This window comes from Trachurus japonicus, chromosome 4 (genome assembly GCF_045865225.1).
Source record: "Trachurus japonicus isolate A0001 chromosome 4, Traja_1.0".
In the NCBI taxonomy this organism is placed as follows: Eukaryota; Metazoa; Chordata; class Actinopteri; order Carangiformes; family Carangidae; genus Trachurus; species Trachurus japonicus.
In genome coordinates this window covers 12,493,717-12,510,509 of record NC_140910.1, presented here as the reverse complement: position 1 = coordinate 12,510,509, position 16,793 = coordinate 12,493,717, and the positions used below count along the sequence as shown (strand labels likewise).

At 43.2% G+C, this 16,793-nt stretch overlaps 1 protein-coding gene across 3 annotated transcripts; it reads left to right on the top strand.

The window, feature by feature from the left end:
* The first annotated feature begins 82 nt into the window (after positions 1-82).
* Positions 83-16,764, top strand: LOC146988546 (unconventional myosin-Va). 3 transcript variants are annotated; one of them, XM_085774038.1, is made up of 35 exons: positions 83-356; positions 988-1,098; positions 1,202-1,373; positions 2,230-2,374; positions 2,558-2,714; positions 2,812-2,955; positions 3,105-3,186; positions 3,292-3,399; positions 3,547-3,659; positions 3,747-4,015; positions 4,105-4,186; positions 4,510-4,650; positions 4,774-4,905; positions 5,078-5,161; positions 5,250-5,366; positions 5,444-5,541; positions 5,657-5,743; positions 6,909-7,229; positions 7,573-7,729; positions 8,493-8,732; positions 8,833-9,042; positions 9,163-9,256; positions 9,375-9,523; positions 9,624-9,839; positions 10,067-10,167; positions 10,792-10,906; positions 11,150-11,252; positions 11,602-11,718; positions 13,047-13,198; positions 13,414-13,503; positions 13,927-14,059; positions 14,145-14,445; positions 15,387-15,561; positions 15,647-15,727; positions 15,811-16,764. In XM_085774038.1, the coding sequence occupies exons 1-35, from the start codon at positions 330-332 to the stop codon at positions 15,970-15,972; spliced, it is 4,986 nt and encodes a 1,661-aa protein (XP_085630164.1). In that variant the 5' UTR covers positions 83-329; the 3' UTR covers positions 15,973-16,764. The 3 variants fall into 3 exon arrangements, with proteins under 3 accessions (XP_085630164.1, XP_085630162.1, XP_085630163.1); XM_085774036.1 differs by having other exon boundaries at positions 11,147-11,252; XM_085774037.1 differs by having other exon boundaries at positions 5,444-5,548; positions 5,664-5,743; positions 11,147-11,252.
* Positions 16,765-16,793: the final 29 nt, after the last annotated feature.

Sequence of the window (16,793 nt, the reverse complement as noted above, 5' to 3'; positions counted from 1 at the left end):
CTTTCTTTCTCCCAAGAGCATTAAAAACTGTACATTCATATCTATAATTGTGGTTAGACTTGTATCTAACTGGTGTTCACAGCTCTGTAATAATTCAAACTGTAGGCTACATTCTCCTCCACTGAATCACTGCATCCCTCTGCACAGTTAACAGTTAACCTGACAGTCTCTCTGTCTTTATGTGAGCGTGGACAAAGTGCAACACACTGTCACCCACCTGCACACACAGCGGCTCTGCAGATGAGCAGAGGATACCAGCTGTTTCTTCAGAGGGCTGCCCACTCAGACGTTCTCAACAATGTTTCAAGACGCACTTTGAAGAAGTTAAAATGGCAACACTGGAGTTATACAGCAAGGTAAGACTGAACTGATTGTTTTTCATTTTCATATTAAAAATGATGCTTCCCTTGTCACTCTCTTTTGCAGTGTTAATCACAAGTGTGTCTTTAAAGAAGAGTATTTATTTTACGATATAAAAGCAGCATTGTTAATCATTTGTCAGTATTGTGTTTGTGTTATGTTACATGTCAGGTGTGAGTTTGTCAGCCTTTCCAAGTTACATAATTTTTCATTGAATGTGTTTTAGTGTTTAAATGGTTAGCTTTTCTGAGTTTCATACGTTCTGTATCTTATTTAATCCTTATTTCTGTAAACCTGCTGTTCAATAATCTACAAAATTGCAATTATCAAAGTACGGATTAAAATGTATCTGCAAAACTGACACACTAGGAAGCAAATTAGATAATGGCTAATCCGTTCAGGTTATTTGGACAGGGATGACCAGCGTTAATTTTTAACACAGTTTAAGAGGCTTTTATGCTGATGGGGGACAAATGTGTTGTCAGGGTGGGGCCAGAGAATGTGACATGTACCTGAACAGTGGTGGACAGAAAACAAAATCAAACTCTTTGCTCTCTCAGACTGGTGCAGCAGATGCCAAGTGTGTTTTATTTTTCCCGTTTCACAATACTCTGTTACTTTGCTTAGGGAGAGAGTGTGTGGATTCCTGACCCAGATGCAGTCTGGGTATCAGCCCAGCTCCTCCAGGACTACGGTCCAGGGGAGGAACATCTCCTACTGCAGCTGTCTAATGGAAATGTAAGACATGCAGTACATTTACATTGTTCAGGAATCAATATTAATGCTCAAGTTTCATGGTTGCCCCCCATGCCAACACCCATCTTCCTCCCTACATTGATAGGTGGTTCATTACCCAGTGGGCTCCTCCCCCTCTGATCTCCCACCGCTGGGGAACCCCGACATCCTGGAGGGGGAGAATGATCTAACAGCACTCAGCTTCCTCCATGAGCCTGCGGTCCTGCACAACCTGAGGGTTCGATTCCTTGACTACAGCAGCATCTACACATACTGTGGTGAGCACTGAGCGGGAGGCAGCGGAAGATGGTGTGAGATTTAAGGAAATTATTGAGACAGGGAGGGCACACTAAAAGAGGGACAACATACTGTCTGTGTAAGTGAGACAGGCTGCTACTAAGTGCTTCTGTTTGCAAGATTACAGCTCATAATGTCACCTTGATTACACTAGGTCAAAGGTTGAGACATGAGGCCACACCCACACTGCCACTGGTTGAAGATGTTACTGCGGAGCAGATAATGCAAATTCTTTTTTAAGGAGGTGTCAAAACTGAAATCTGTTTTTAATCCAATGATGATAGACATAGGAACTGTCATTTTTAAAGACATTTGTCCCCTGAAAATCCTGCTTCAGTGATGTGCAGGTGAATTACAGGTTGTGGTCAGGATGTTGTGATGTTTTCTGTTGCAGAGGTGAAGCAGACTTGAAGAAAAAACACAGATTTTCAGCCCAGTGTCAAGTCAGCCATACCATGCATCCCAATATAAACTGAAGCAAAATACCACACTTTTAGTGTGCAGGTCACATTTGAAAACAACAAAAGACGCGTTGCACTCAGGACACAATATTTGTGTGACATAAAAACACAATTAAGATGAAGAGACCAGCATTAGCTAATCAGGAGAAGCCACTGCAACTGAATGTACCGCCACGTTTCATAATTTTGAGCGCCTGGTTTTGTTTTGACAAAACTAAACAGTTTTGGTTTGCACTGAGAATGCTGAAGTTACATCTGTTTTTAAAGTGTTTATAACAAAAATATAAACTGAGATTCACTAATACATAATGTAATATGCAATATACAGTATGTGTCACGTAGATTCATGTTTTCTTGTGTCTTCCCCTCCCTCCAGGTATCGTGTTAGTGGCCATCAATCCCTATGACCAGCTGCCCATATACGGAGAGGAGGTGATAGATGCGTACAGTGGTCAGGACATGGCCGACATGGAGCCTCACATCTTTTCAGTGGCAGAGGAGGCCTACCGCACCATGACCAGGTCATAGCTCAAGCACTCTTATCATAAATTTGAGCAACTGTGAATATTTTTTTAACGTTTTGAAAAGTAAACCTGGTATTTCATATACTATCATACTAATGGGATACCTAAAACCTGCAGCAACAAGGATGAGCATCACTTTACTCAACAGAGTATGACGACCACTGTTCTTTGTGCTCTTAGGGAGGAGAAGAACCAGTCTATCATCATCAGCGGGGAGTCGGGCTCAGGGAAAACCGTCTCAGCCAAATTCACCATGCGATACTTTGCAGCGGTTGGAGGAGCAGCACAGCAGACCAGCGTGGAGGAGAGGGTTCTGGCTTCTAACCCTATCATGGAGGTGAAGTTTCTTTCATTAGTTATTTTTGTTCATTTGGTATACGCACAAAATAATAAAAACTCAAAAAACATGAATTATTGTGAATTCTTCTCTACAGTCTATTGGGAATGCCAAAACAACTCGAAATGACAACAGCAGTCGTTTTGGGAAATACATCGAGATTGGCTTTGGCAGGAGCGGCGACATTATTGGGGCAAACATGAGGACATATCTGCTGGAGAAGTCTCGGGTTGTCTTCCAGGTAAACTCTCATTCACTGTCCACTGAGAACATTTTAGGTTTTTATCTGCACATAACAAATACTCTGCTGAGTGAGAATGTATTACCACACACGGGAGTATATCAAATATGTTTTGTGCAAATGTTAATGATTGTTTTATGCCTGAAAAGGCATCAGCAGAGAGAAACTACCATATCTTCTACCAGCTGTGTGCCTCCAGAGAGCTGCCTGAGATGAGATCCCTCAAACTGGGTGAGACTTAATCACCGGCGCTCCCTGGTTCTTTGTCCATAATGCACCGTATGTTATCATGCGTGCTGCATGCAGGGATAGTGGAGGTTTGTCTTCTTGTTCCAGATGCACCTGAACACTTCCGCTACACCAACCAGGGAGGAGAGATGCAGATACCTGGTACTGATGATGTAGCAGACCTGGAGCGCACACGCAATGCTTTTACCATTCTGGGTAGTTTTATTATCTATATCTATATCTGTACATCTCTCTCTATATACAAATTGACAAACACAAACACTGTACATTTTCAGACCTGAATCATGTCAGTGTTTGTGAGGATTAAAGAAAAGACTGCTGGTATATTTGTCCAACTTGCAGGTGTGCAGCCTGACCAGCAGATGGAGCTCTTCAGGATCCTGTCAGCTGTTCTACATCTGGGAAATGTCAACATCCAAGCCAGTGGGAGAAGTTCAGACAGGGGTTATATTGATGTAAGAAATATATTGTAAACACATCTGCATGGCCATCAGCTTATTTCCCATATCAGCAGTTAGACCTGACTCCTTGTCCTCTCTCAGGCAGACGACCGCGCTATGGCCATCTTCTCCAAGCTATTAGGAGTTGAAGGTCCTCAGATGGCCCACTGGCTGTGTCATCGCAGGCTGGCCGTAGGGGGTGAGATGCTGGTCAAACCCATGTCTGGTCAGCAGGCGACAGAGGCCAGAGACGCCCTGGCTAAACAAGTCTACGGCCAGCTGTTCACATGGACCGTCCAGAGGCTCAACTCTGCCCTGCGCACCCAGAGCAGACAGGTCAAATCCTTCATAGGGGTGCTGGATATCTATGGGTGAGCCATTAGTTTTGGTAGTGTTGGATATAATACACAGTGTGCAGTGTGTCTTCAAGCTGAACTGACAAGTATTTCTCGCTGAGCAGGTTCGAGACCTTCGATCGGAACAGTTTTGAGCAGTTCTGTATAAATTATGCAAATGAGAAGCTGCAGCAGCAGTTTAACAGGGTAAGTCCTGATGCTGGCAGAGGCGTTTTGGTGTGTTTGCCTTGACAACCAGAGGGGTTGTGTGTGACAGTTGCACATTTCTTTACAGTGCCTACAACCTTGAAATAAAGTCCAACTCACTTCTTGCCACAAATTCCTCTGTTGTTTAATCCCTTATACTGATATCACCAAGCACAGATTGTTTTTGTAGCCAAGCTTTCTAGCTAGTTTTTTATGATCAGGATGGGTGATGGGTGGATTCCTTGCATGTATTTGTTGTTTTCTATCAATTTCAATGTTTAATTGTTTTGATTGTCCTAAATGATGATGTGTTTTTTCTTCAGCACGTGTTCCACTTGGAGCAGGAGGAGTATGTCCGGGAGGAGCTGGCCTGGAGCAGGATTGAGTTCAGTGACAATCAGCAGTGCATCAGTCTCATAGAGGGACAGCTCGGCCTGTTTGATCTGTTAGACGAGGAGTGCAGGGTCAGTCTTGCACCTCTGTTTTTCTTTCTTTCAAAATCTAACTACAAGAAGTGTCGCATTATATGAAATGTAAAAAGCTATTGAGCTGTTGTGCATTTGATAATTCTCTGCGTTCTCGATCAGATGCCTAAAGGCTCAGATGACAGCTGGGTACAGAAGCTGTACAATCAACACCTGACCAGCAAGCGCCACCCTCACTTCCAGAAACCTCGCCTCTCCAACAGCGCCTTCATCATTCTGCACTTTGCTGACACGGTGAGACAGATGAACACACTCCATGAAAATCAATTGAGGGGAAAACTGAATGTGCACTGTAGCAAAATCTGTGCATGGGCTGCCCACTATTCATTATAAAAGAAAATCTGTGTGTCCGATTGTCCACTGTATATGTTTGAACAGCTTGTGTTGTGGTTTTTCTTTTTCTCAGGTGCAATACGAATGTGGCGGCTTTTTAGACAAGAATCGAGACACAGTCTTTGAGGAGCTTATTAATATTCTGAAAGCAAGCCAGGTAGATACATGTTAGTAATACCACAAGTTAATACATTTTTTTATGTGATTAGGGAATCAATAAGTGTGTGTGTGAATGTTTGAATCAGTCGGAGCTGGTGGCAGAGTTGTTCCAGCAGCAGGAGGCCATCTCCGCTGTGGCCAATGGAAGTGTTCGATCAGGGAAAAGAGCGACCAGAGAACACAAACTGACCGTGGGCTTCCAGGTGAGCAGTCACCACCTTCATCATCACATCACACAGATCATTGATGATATTGATGACACTGTGTTTGTGTCCGTCAGTTCCGTCAGTCCTTACAGATGCTGATGGACACCCTGAACAGCACCACGCCTCACTATGTCCGCTGCATCAAACCCAACGACCTCAAAGAGCCTTTTATGCAAGTCCTCGCCTCGCTGGGCCTGCCTTCACAGTCCAGTCTTTGTTTAAAGATGTGTTTTACTGGAGACTGCCATGTGTGCACTAAACAAACCATGACATCCCCTCCATGTTAGGTTTGACCCCAAGAGGACCGTCCAACAGCTGAGAGCCTGTGGGGTGCTGGAGACCATTCGTATCAGTGCTGCAGGTTATCCATCCAGGTAATGAGGGGACATTTGTCTCACTCCCCACAAAGCTCTTTACACTTATATACACAGTCATTATCACTACAACAATATGAAGACTCACACAATGCAACACACACACTCACACTGAGAGCAGAGGTTCTTTAACCTAAAATACTGTAATAAAGTAAATTCATAGGTTGTCAAGTAGGTCAGGCTGACAGAAAGTAAGGGGTTGGGCAAAAAGATAAACAGAGAAACTGGTTGCACACACTAAACACAGAGAAGAGAAATGCTGGTACAGCTGCAGAGAATGAAGACAAACTGGCACAAATTAGGGGCGGGGTCAACGCACACAAGAGCGGGAAACACACAATGGCAGGAAGTGGAAATCTCAAATCAAAGGGACAGGGTAGACGCACCAAAATAAAACAGGAAGTGAAAACAAAGTTAAAGAAAAGAGAAAACATAACCCAAAGTGCAGGATGGGACAAGACAGTCATATGATGGAAGATGTCAGCATTTGCATCTAGCGTTCACATAATTTTGTATTATCAATTAATTAGTACTTTTGTATTATATATCTATATTTTAGGCAGTTTAGCCATTAAATTTTCAAGATAAACAAAGACCAAACAATTGTGTTGTGTAAGGAATAAGTCTCAAATTGCAGATGTCTGAATTTCATCAAACTCTCACACATAAAATCACAATAGTATTACTGAATATGACTGCAGGTGCATTTCGAAATGAACAGAAAGCCACAACATACTCCCAAATATTACAAAAGCAATATATGTATATGAAATGTAAAACTTTTAAAATTACCCACACACATATTTTAAGGGCAATGAATTAAACTATTCATTTCTTACTTACTATAAATGTGAACTGTCAACATTTTAATCTGTAAATACTGTACCCTAACCTAATGTTACCCCCAGGACCCGGGACAAGGGTGGGGTCAAGGGGAATGGATAAATGGAATTGTAATGAAATAAAACAAAATAAAAAATTGATCACAAAAAAAAAAATCTGTAAATACTGTAAATAGCCATTTTTTATCAGAATAAACATAAATCATCATTTCACATATGAATATGATTATCTAAATATTAATTGACTCAAATTGCATTCAATCTCCTACAGAAATGATCTGAATAGAGCGGTTGAGTTATTTTCTCTCTGTGTTATTTGCCAGGTGGACGTACGAGGAGTTCTTCAGCAGGTACCGTGTCCTTCTTCGAGGCCCTCAGAGTCAGGAGCAGGCCCAGGCCTCGTGCAGACAGACCCTGCCTCAGCTCATCTCAGACCCAGACCAGTACTGCTTTGGGAAAACCAAAGTATTTTTCCGAGCTGGTCAGGTGGCTCTTCTGGAGCGGCTGAGAGCTGAGAGGCTCCGTGTGGCTGCAGTGATCATCCAGAGCCGGGTCAGAGGGTGGCTGTCACGCATCAGATACTCCAGGATGCTGTGGGCAACTGTCACTATACAGAGATACTGCAGAGGAGCTCTGGCCAGACGGTGAGGCTGGACAAAATATACTGTCTGTTTACTAGACAGAGAGAGAGAGAGAGTGTGTGTATCCTATCTAGTATACAAGTTGTGGCACAGTATTTAGGCTATATCAGTGTATTTCCCCAATATTAATACTGCCTCACCATGCTGTATATGAACATAAAGTTTCAGAAAAATATACAAATTTCCAATTTCAGTCACTGTGGAATCCGGAAATGGTTTTGTGTATACTTTCTCAATCCCTCATATATAATTTCCAAACATTACCAAGATTTAAACATTTTGAAGTCATGCTCTCCTTTGTATTATTCCAAAGTTTAGTTATGATAATTGCCTCATTTTTCTACAGCCTGGCCCTGACCCTGCGCTACACCAAGGCGGCCTTAGTGATCCAGAAGACCTTCCGCATGGTGGTGGTCAGACAGCTGTTCCTGATGATCCGCCAGGCCACCGTCACCATCCAGGCCTTCACCAGGGGCACGCTGACACGCCGCACATACAGACAGGTCAGCAGTTAATAAGTAAAGGGATAACGCCACGTGACATCGTCCATTAATTCCTGATAAAATCAACATCTCGATGGGATGGGACCAAAGAAATAAATATCCCAAAAAAAAGTATACTTTAATGTGTTTTACAGTTAAAATCGTACATTTTCTCACAAGCCACAGCGGAGCCATAGCAACTCTGTCGGCTTAATGTTACGTGATACAAAGTATTATTTCAGAAGGCCAATTAAATGCACTTCTTACCTCTTTTTGTCACAGACTCTGGTGGTCAGAGGATGAGTCAGTCAGACAGTCAGAAAAACTTGATTTATCCATATTAGCAATGGCCATAAATAAATAAATAATAAATGAAAATACAACAATCGGCAACATGAGAAAAATCACAACTGTTTAACACAGCATCACACAGCGGCACAGTAAACATTCAATGCTGATGATGGATGATGAACTGAAGAAAACTTGTTATGCTCTAAGTCTCTGTTGCCATGGTTGCCAACCAGCGCAGTAATTTAGAACTGTCATCAGGCAATTTGACCGTGACGTCTTTATACTACTAGGTGTCCTTTTTCACGGACACCCAGCAGCAGCCAATCAGAACTGAGTATTCACCCAGACCATGGTCAACAGGCTTTAACCGCCCTGTAACTTCCATCAGAGTTTGAATCAAACATCCTCCTCCTGCATATTTAGTATCGTTTTATTTATTTGTTATATAGACATAACCTGAACTGATGAGAATGTAAATCTCCTCTCCTCTCAGCTGGTGGCAGAGCGTGCTGCCGTGTTGCTTCAGGCCAGAGTGCGTGGGTGGTTGGCGAGGAAGGCATACAGGCGAGTGCGTGTGGCGGTGGTGTTCATGCAGTGCTGCGCGCGCCGCAGGGCCGCCAGGAGAGAGCTGCTGAAACTGAAGAGCGAGGCCCGCTCAGTGGAGAAGTACAGAGAGCTCAACAAGGGCATGGAGGTCAAACTGATGCAGCTGCAGTTAAGAGCCGACCAGGAGGTGGGTGAGAGTCTTTGGAGCAGTTTGACCCGTTGGAATCGTTTGAGAGGTTATTTCGTTTTAGATTTTGCATGATGAAGTTGTGTTGTCATGTTGCCAGGCCAGGGAGAGTGCTGCTTTGAGAGAGACTCTACATTCAGAGCGAGATGCCGCCAGTGCTGAGCTGGAGGCTCTGAAGGCGACAATACAGAGACTGGAGAACCAGAAACATGAGAAACCTCAGCCCTGTCCAGTGGTCAGTGAGAAGGAGGAGGAGAAGAGGAGGAGAGCAGAGGACAAAGCTGCTCTGGAGATCCTGCTACTCACACAAGTAGGCCTAGAACAATGCACGCATTTTCAAGATGTTGTCTTTGCATTTTCCTCTCCACAATTTACCGTTCACTAATTCAGATATTAATTGTTGATTCCTCTGTCTTTCTCATTTTTCAAGGAGTTGCAAACGCTACGGGGAGAAAAGGACACTTCTGACAAAGAGAGAGAGGAAATCTCAACTCGTCTCCTTGAACAAGAAAAAGCACAAGAACGTGAGTTCCTCGGCATTTGTCTCCGTCTTTTTCACTTTTATCCCCCACATTTGTATCTTAGTCTTCCTGTGTGTGTGTGTGTGTGTGTGTGTGTGTGTGTGTGTGTGTGTGTGTGCAGAGCATGTGCAACAGGCTGTGTCGCAGGCGAGTGCAGCTCTGAGGGAAGAGCTGGATGAAGAGAGGAGGAAGTACCAGGGTCTCCTGAGAGAGTTCACCAGACTGGAGCAGAGATACGACAACCTCAGAGAGATGAGTCTTCTCACTGAGGTTCATAACCACAGCTGTGATTCCCCCCAAAAAGTAACAGAGTCGGTTTTAAGCTCCATCCTGTTTCACTGAGAGTGTTTTCTTTTCCTCCTCATGACAGCGCACCAAGGGCCACAGAAGGACCGACTCTACCCAGAGTCTGAGCTTTGAGCCTCTCTCTCCCTCACCCACCCCGCTGTCACCGCAGTCCCTCACCCCACTCTCCCTGTCACCATTCCCATCTGCTTTACCTTCCCCCGAGGAGGTCCGCAGGGTCAGCGTCACCTCTCCCTCCCTGGAGAGAAGAGCCTCAGTGTGGAGCTCAGAGGGACCAATGGTGAGAGAGAGTAGCTAGAAATAGAAGAGAATAGTGGGATTTCCCAAAAAGGTCCTCATGTTTGTTTGAAAAACAGTTTTATGAGTATTTATGAAGGCTGAGATCTAAATATCACATTATTTCTGTGAATGTTAACCCCTGCATGGCACTTTTTCCAACTGGTGTTGTAATCTAGGAAAGTCAGACAACACAGCGTCATCACACTTTGTTCATTTTTGCTCTGACAGGAGCTGTTGATGGAGAGGATGGATGTGGCCAGAGAACCAGTGGTGAAGATGAGAGGCGAGGACCTGGCACACGCCTACGACGCCGTACGAGTGGCCAACAAGTCAGTCTGACTCCTACCAGTGCTTTGTTTGGTTTCCCTGTCAGATTTATGCTGTATGCTGTATTATGTATATACACAAACAAGATAACAACGGGGAAATTTAGTTGTTACATCAGCCAAGTTAAGAAGAAAGTAGAGAGGGCTAAAAAAAAGAAAACACAACACAACTCAACAGACAGAAAATATAGACACAATAAACAGTAAAACAAATCACCCTTCAACCAGGCAATGTGCAAAAACAAGTACTGAGGATATAAGGATATAAGGATATAAGGTGGCCTGATATAAAAGTATTGATAGGTAAAGTGATTATGGTGTAAAAATATTGCAACGTAAGTGACAATGATATAAATATAAGTATAAATAATACAAATACTACTACTGCAGGTGTGCATGCAATGAGAATATTGTGATGTAAAGTGACCATTTATATAAAAATATTGCAAAGTAAGTGACAATGATATAAATATAGATATGAATATAAATATACTAATATTTCAGTGTAAGTGACTATAATATAGAAATAAATAATATCACATATCTTGTTTGAGGTGATATATATATATGTATGTATGTATGTATGTATGTATGTATTTGTGTATCACCTCTCCCTCTATCCGTCAGATTTCTGGAGAGTCAGCTGCGTAACCAGCGCAGTCAGAGGGAGGAGGAGCTGGAGGCCCTGAGGTCCGAGCTGAGTGGAGCCGTCTCTGGTTCCTCCTCTGCTCCCCAGCGACAGGTATGGACTTCATCACGTAATCATCTGTGCTCCATGAATTATTATGTTCCCATCTCGTCTTTTTACTTCTTCTCTCATCTCCCAGTGTGTCTGCCTTACATAACCACCACAGTAAAAAAAAAAACAAGTCAGTCTAGCTGCCCTCACAACTGGCTGTTTGCTTAAATGCTTTTCTTCTTTTGCGCTCACTGTGAGTCACCTTGGTTCAGATCCAAAATGTGGATTTGTTTGTGTGTGAAGGAGCTGCAGGAGCACCTGGAGGCCAGAGAGAGGGAGTGTGTCAAACTGAGGAGAGAGCTGAAGGAGCTCAGAAACACAGTGTCCCTCCGACGACTCCTCACTCAGGGTGAGATTTCATTTCCACACCTGTAAACTCCTCTGTTTCATTATTTCCTGGTTTTTAAAATGTCATATCACTTTCAGAATAAAATGCCTGGTTCTCATTCTGCTTTTCTGTTAAGACAATAAATATTGAATATAAAGTTTCACTTCACATAGCACTGTGGTGCATTATTTGCTCTTAAACTAATGAATTTGAAATAGTAAGTATACTTTAAAGCTGGTCAAATGAAAAGCAGCTGATTCGTAAAGGTTTCCACTTCAGCAGGTTAAAACAAAACTTCTTCTGTTACGTCTCTGTAGTTGTTTTTTTCTTGTGCTGCTTTTTCATGTTCCAGTTTCACTGCTCTCGTCAGCTGTGAGCCCTGAGACTTCGTCCCGTCCGACCCAACCAAAGCCAGCAGCAGCAGTCACTGGTTTGCTGGAGTGTAGGAAGAAGGATGAAACTAAGCTCATCAAGAGCCTCATCACAGGTGAGACTGACCCCAACTGACCCCAGCTGACCCCTCCATCCTGCCTTCATCCTGCTTTCATCCTCACATCTCTCCTCCTGCCTCTTTTCAAACAGGTAGCGTTGCATAGAAGTCAAAGAATCTGAAAGTAGAGTAACAGCGATAATCAAAAGCATTTATCAGTAAATTCTTTGACAGTGTACACAAGAACTCACCACCATCCACTGTGTTGAATTACATACAGTATATATAGTTATCAGATGTTTTTCCTCCTCATACCAGGAGGCTGATTGGACAACCAACGTCAATTGAATACAGATAATCATACAAACATACATTTCATCATAACCATAAAGATTTAACTCTACTTTATACAGGTTCATTTTAGGAACATTTAACCTAAATAGAGTTTCTTGTTTACATTAAGTAAGAGCCAGTGCTACATTTGGCATCTTGTACCTTTAAATGCTCATTTTAATTTTGCTAACTGAATGTTTAACAGGGCTGATAACCTTTCAGACCCTGGATTCAGATTATAGGTGCGTTCGAGATGAGCCAGGCGTGCGCAGAATCGATCGCCGGTGACCAGCGCACAATGCATGCTGGTTAGATTTGTGTCCGACTTGATCCCGACTTGCTCTGACGTCATGCACGCGCCTGCAACGATAACCTCACGAGATCAAGGCGGCCGCAGTTTTTAGAGCCAGGCGCCGCAGTTGCTCTCCACCGACTGCAACCGACTGCAAGCCTCAGGGCATGATGGGAAACGCGCCGGATCATGAGCTGATTGGCTCTTAGTTAGGACTGCAAACACTACGTGTTGTTGTATAATGCTGGATTATATGAATCTCATGTTGTAGGCCTATACTGCTTAAAAAAATATATTCACACTGAGTCAAACTTCTGTTCTGAGAAATATATTGGTTATTTATTGGACACTTGCAGTAGGCTACAGCATAAGAAATATATATTTCAGTGACTTCCTATTTGTATTGACGGCGGCTGGAAACTGTCCGACTTGACTGCAGCTTTCTGTCACCGCTGCTGCTGCTGCCGCCTGCTCTCGCCGACCGTCCAGACGAGGCGCAGTTCATCTCGAATGCATCTATTCTTTCCATTAATTTGAGTCACTTGATTTGCGCCCAGGACAGTGTCTTAGCTTCTTTGCGAACACTTCCAACTCCAGTGGGACTTCAGCCTGCTCTGACCTTATCAAGACACCACAACTTTGTGTGACATGACTCACGAAAATAAACTTGTACTACTCTGCCCAGCTCGTCTGTAGCTGACAGTTCTGACCTGGCCATGTTGACTCTGCCGTTGCTGCTCTTCTCTTCTCTGTGCTGCAGACATCCGTGCCGACAGCGCCCTGTCTCTGCCTCCTGGCCTGCCTGCCAGCGTGCTCTTCCTGTGTGTCCGCCAGGCTGACTGCAGCGGAGACCAGAGCCGCGCTCGCTCTCTTTGTAGCGCTGCTGTCACTGCTATGAAGGCAGCTTTGAAGGTAACCTAGGATCTGAACCTGCTTGGTGTGCCATATGGTTTAGGATTAATGCATTAGGGGCAGTTCACATCATGTCAGGTAGATTGTCACCGCACAGAGAGGTGGACCCAACTTACTTTGAAACACTTTCTTGTGATTGCCACTGATTGTTTTGTTCCGTGTGTGTATGTGTCTTCACCCTCTGTAACCTTTTCTCATCCTCTCTGCCTCTGCAGAAACATAGCACCGATGTGGATATGACAGCTCTGTGGCTGAAAAATTCTTGTGTCTTGCATGACCTGTTGACCCAGCACTCCCCAAAACAGGTTGGATGAACATTTATTGATTATTATTCATATATTATTGGCTTGAACATTTTAGTCCTTCCTATTCCCACTTTTTATATAGAAATTCCTGGTAACCCTTTAATTTATAGGCCGCTAATTACGTGATCATGTCATGAAATAGCCAATAAATAACAATTAATTGCATAGTAATGTCATGTTTTTAAGATTACACATTTTTTGGGAAAGGCCAGAATTGTTCTCCACCAAGTCATCACAACTGACCGTTATTTCGGGGCTATTTCTATGCAATCAATCATTTTTTTCTTAGCTATTTCTAGACATTATGACGCAATTAAATGTTATGTATTGTCTATTTCTTAACATTGTCACGCAATTAGCGGCCTGTAAATCAAAGGGTTACCAAATTCCCTCATGCATCACCTTTACACCTTTACATTTCAGGCCCTTGACTCAGACGAGCTGGTTCCACTGAGCTGTGACGTGAGCGACCTGAGCCGCTCCCTGAGTGACCTGTGTATTCAGGCCTATCAGCAGCTTCTCTCCATCACCGGGACACGCCTGCATAACATCATAGGTACCACCACACTGAAGATGATACTGATGTTCCTGCTACCCCACCCCCATTATCTCACATGCTATCTATCACCCCTGTCCCTCAGTCTCTGCCCTGCTGGAGTCGGAGACCATCCCCGGGCTGTCCGGCTCATCAGCCAAGTTGGTAGTATCTAGGAAGCGAGCCGGCTCAGACCCCAGGCCCGCTGCCGGTGATGCTGCTCCCACTATGTCGACAGTGTTGAGGGAGCTGGGGGCGCTCCACACCGCCCTGTCCCATCAGGCTCTGCCCGCAGCGCTGACGGAACAGGCCTTCCACCAGCTCACCTACTACATCTCTGCCTCCGCTCTCAACAGTCTGCTGCTGCGCAAAGACATGTGCTGCTGGAGTCGAGGGATGCAAATACGGTATGAAAGGTTACACAATACACGACCACCGTTCATACATGATTTGTTGGGTATTTAACTCACTGAATCAGCCACAAACTTCTCTACTGATCTGTAGATATTTTTTTGGGATCACTTTAATATGCAATATACCTACAGTTTATACTTTATAATCTTCGCTGTACTAAAACAAAATCAGTGAAGTTGTAAAAATTAAAAATTCACCCCCAGTAGACAGTGTCTTTACTTTATTTTAAATAAAACCCAAAAGAGACTATTCTAGTTATTGTTTAAAACGTGACTGGAATGGTTAATTTATTGATTATTTGAGTACTTGCTAAACAATTAACTGTTAATTAATTGAAATATAAAAATGGTTTTTCAGTGCACTATACTCATGTGATTGGATGTAAAGGAGGGAGACACCTGATTGGCTACAGACGATCCCCTCTTAGAAAAAAATGCATTTGTTGATTGGGTCAGAGGAGTCTCAAAAGTTTCACACACAAATGCAGCGAGGTTTACAAATTAAAAGCACTTTGTAAATGCAGGTCCAACAGTTCATATAGTACAATATAGCAATGTAACAAGCTCCAAATATATATTTTATGAAGACTGCAAATACTTTTACATGCATATATTTGTGAATTTCTTTTCTGTTTGTGTGTGCATCGGAAATATGTTTATGAATCTTATTTTTGTGATGTGAATATTTTATTACTTTTATATGGAATTAAACATATTTGTGTATGCATTTAAAATCTATTTGTGTTTTGAGTCACATATCCCCAAATACATTTGTGAATCTTCTTTTGTGTGTTTATTAATTTCTGTGTATATTTATTAATTATGAGACTGTTCTAGCTCCATAGTGTACACTGTGGATCTCCTCTCTTTAGGTGTTTCCCATACAAACACAGCAGATTACTGTATTATCACCCTCTCTTTCTTCTGTCTCTCAGCTACAACGTGAGTCTGCTGGAGGAGTGGATGCGTGGCCGAGGTCTGCAGGCAGGAGGCGCTGTGGCCACACTGGAGCCGCTCATCCAGGCCGTTCAGCTTCTGCAGGCAGGGAAGAAAAGTGAGGCGGACGCCCAGGCCCTGGTCCAGACCTGCACTGCACTGTCCAGCCAGCAGGTGGGTCCATCTGTCCCGAGTCTTCAAGAGAGAGAGAAGACACTTGCTGCCTTTTAACTGCTGGTGTCTGATTTCTGTCCGACAGATTGTGAAGATCTTGACCCTCTACACTCCACACAGTGACCTCGATGAAAGGGTCACTCTGAATTTCATCCGCACTGTCCAGGTACCACAGTGCAGGTCTACAGCTCTAAGATCTGTTTTGTTGATTTACTTTAAACTAACGTGTCCCTGTCCTGGCTCTCCTAGGGGCTCCTGAAGGGCCGCTCTGACGGTCAGCCTCCACAGCTCCTGATGGATGTGAGACGATTTTTTCCTGTCACGTTCCCCTACTCGCCTCCCGCTCCCCTCCACGCTGAGCAGTTAGTCATCCCAGACTCCCTCAAGATCTCCTTTCTACGCAGAGCCTAGAAAACAGGACGTCACCTCAGCTCAGTGTAAATCCCAACACACTGAATATAGTCCTTTGAAATTTAAATAACTGTTAGGATAACTTTTAAATTTCTCTCTTGAGGTTTTAGAGGAACAAACTTGATATGATAAACCTTTGAGTTTCTTAACATTACCATGGATGGGGAGTGGTCATGTAAAAGTATCTTAACCAAGTTTAAAAAGGCACCAGTGCTGATGATCAATTTTCAATTAATTTTTCTTTGCATTCAGAAATGGTACAAGTGTAAAAGAAAAAAATGAAACAGAACTTTTTTCATATTTTATTGGAAGCAGAAACACAATGAGACTGCAGTCCCAGTAACCTCAACCCCCAATAAGAACAACCAGAATAAAAAAAAAAAGAAAAAAAAATTAGAAACATCTTGTGTATAAAAAAATTCTCATGCGAGTACTTTGTACCACTACACATTTTCAGGATTACATATTTATATATTCACAACCATTTGAAAAATAGAAAACAATAGTGAAATATCAAAATAAAGGACAACAATTGGCAATTAACATCAAATAATTATGCGTGCTGGCACAATACATTTTTTTCTTTTTTCTTTTTATTGTTCCTATCATGCACCATTTCTGGAAGTACAGGACCCGGCGTCGCTGTGCAGGTGTCTGTCTGTGTGGCCTGGCCAGCTGGACAGAACAGGACAGGTCCTACATGTCTGTCCTCTTGGTGTCTCTGTGCTTTTCGTTGTGCTTCTACATTTACCCTTTGCCCTTAATTCCTGTGTGCATTTCTGTTTCACATGCCAGCCCAATACCCCAACACGCAGAACTGA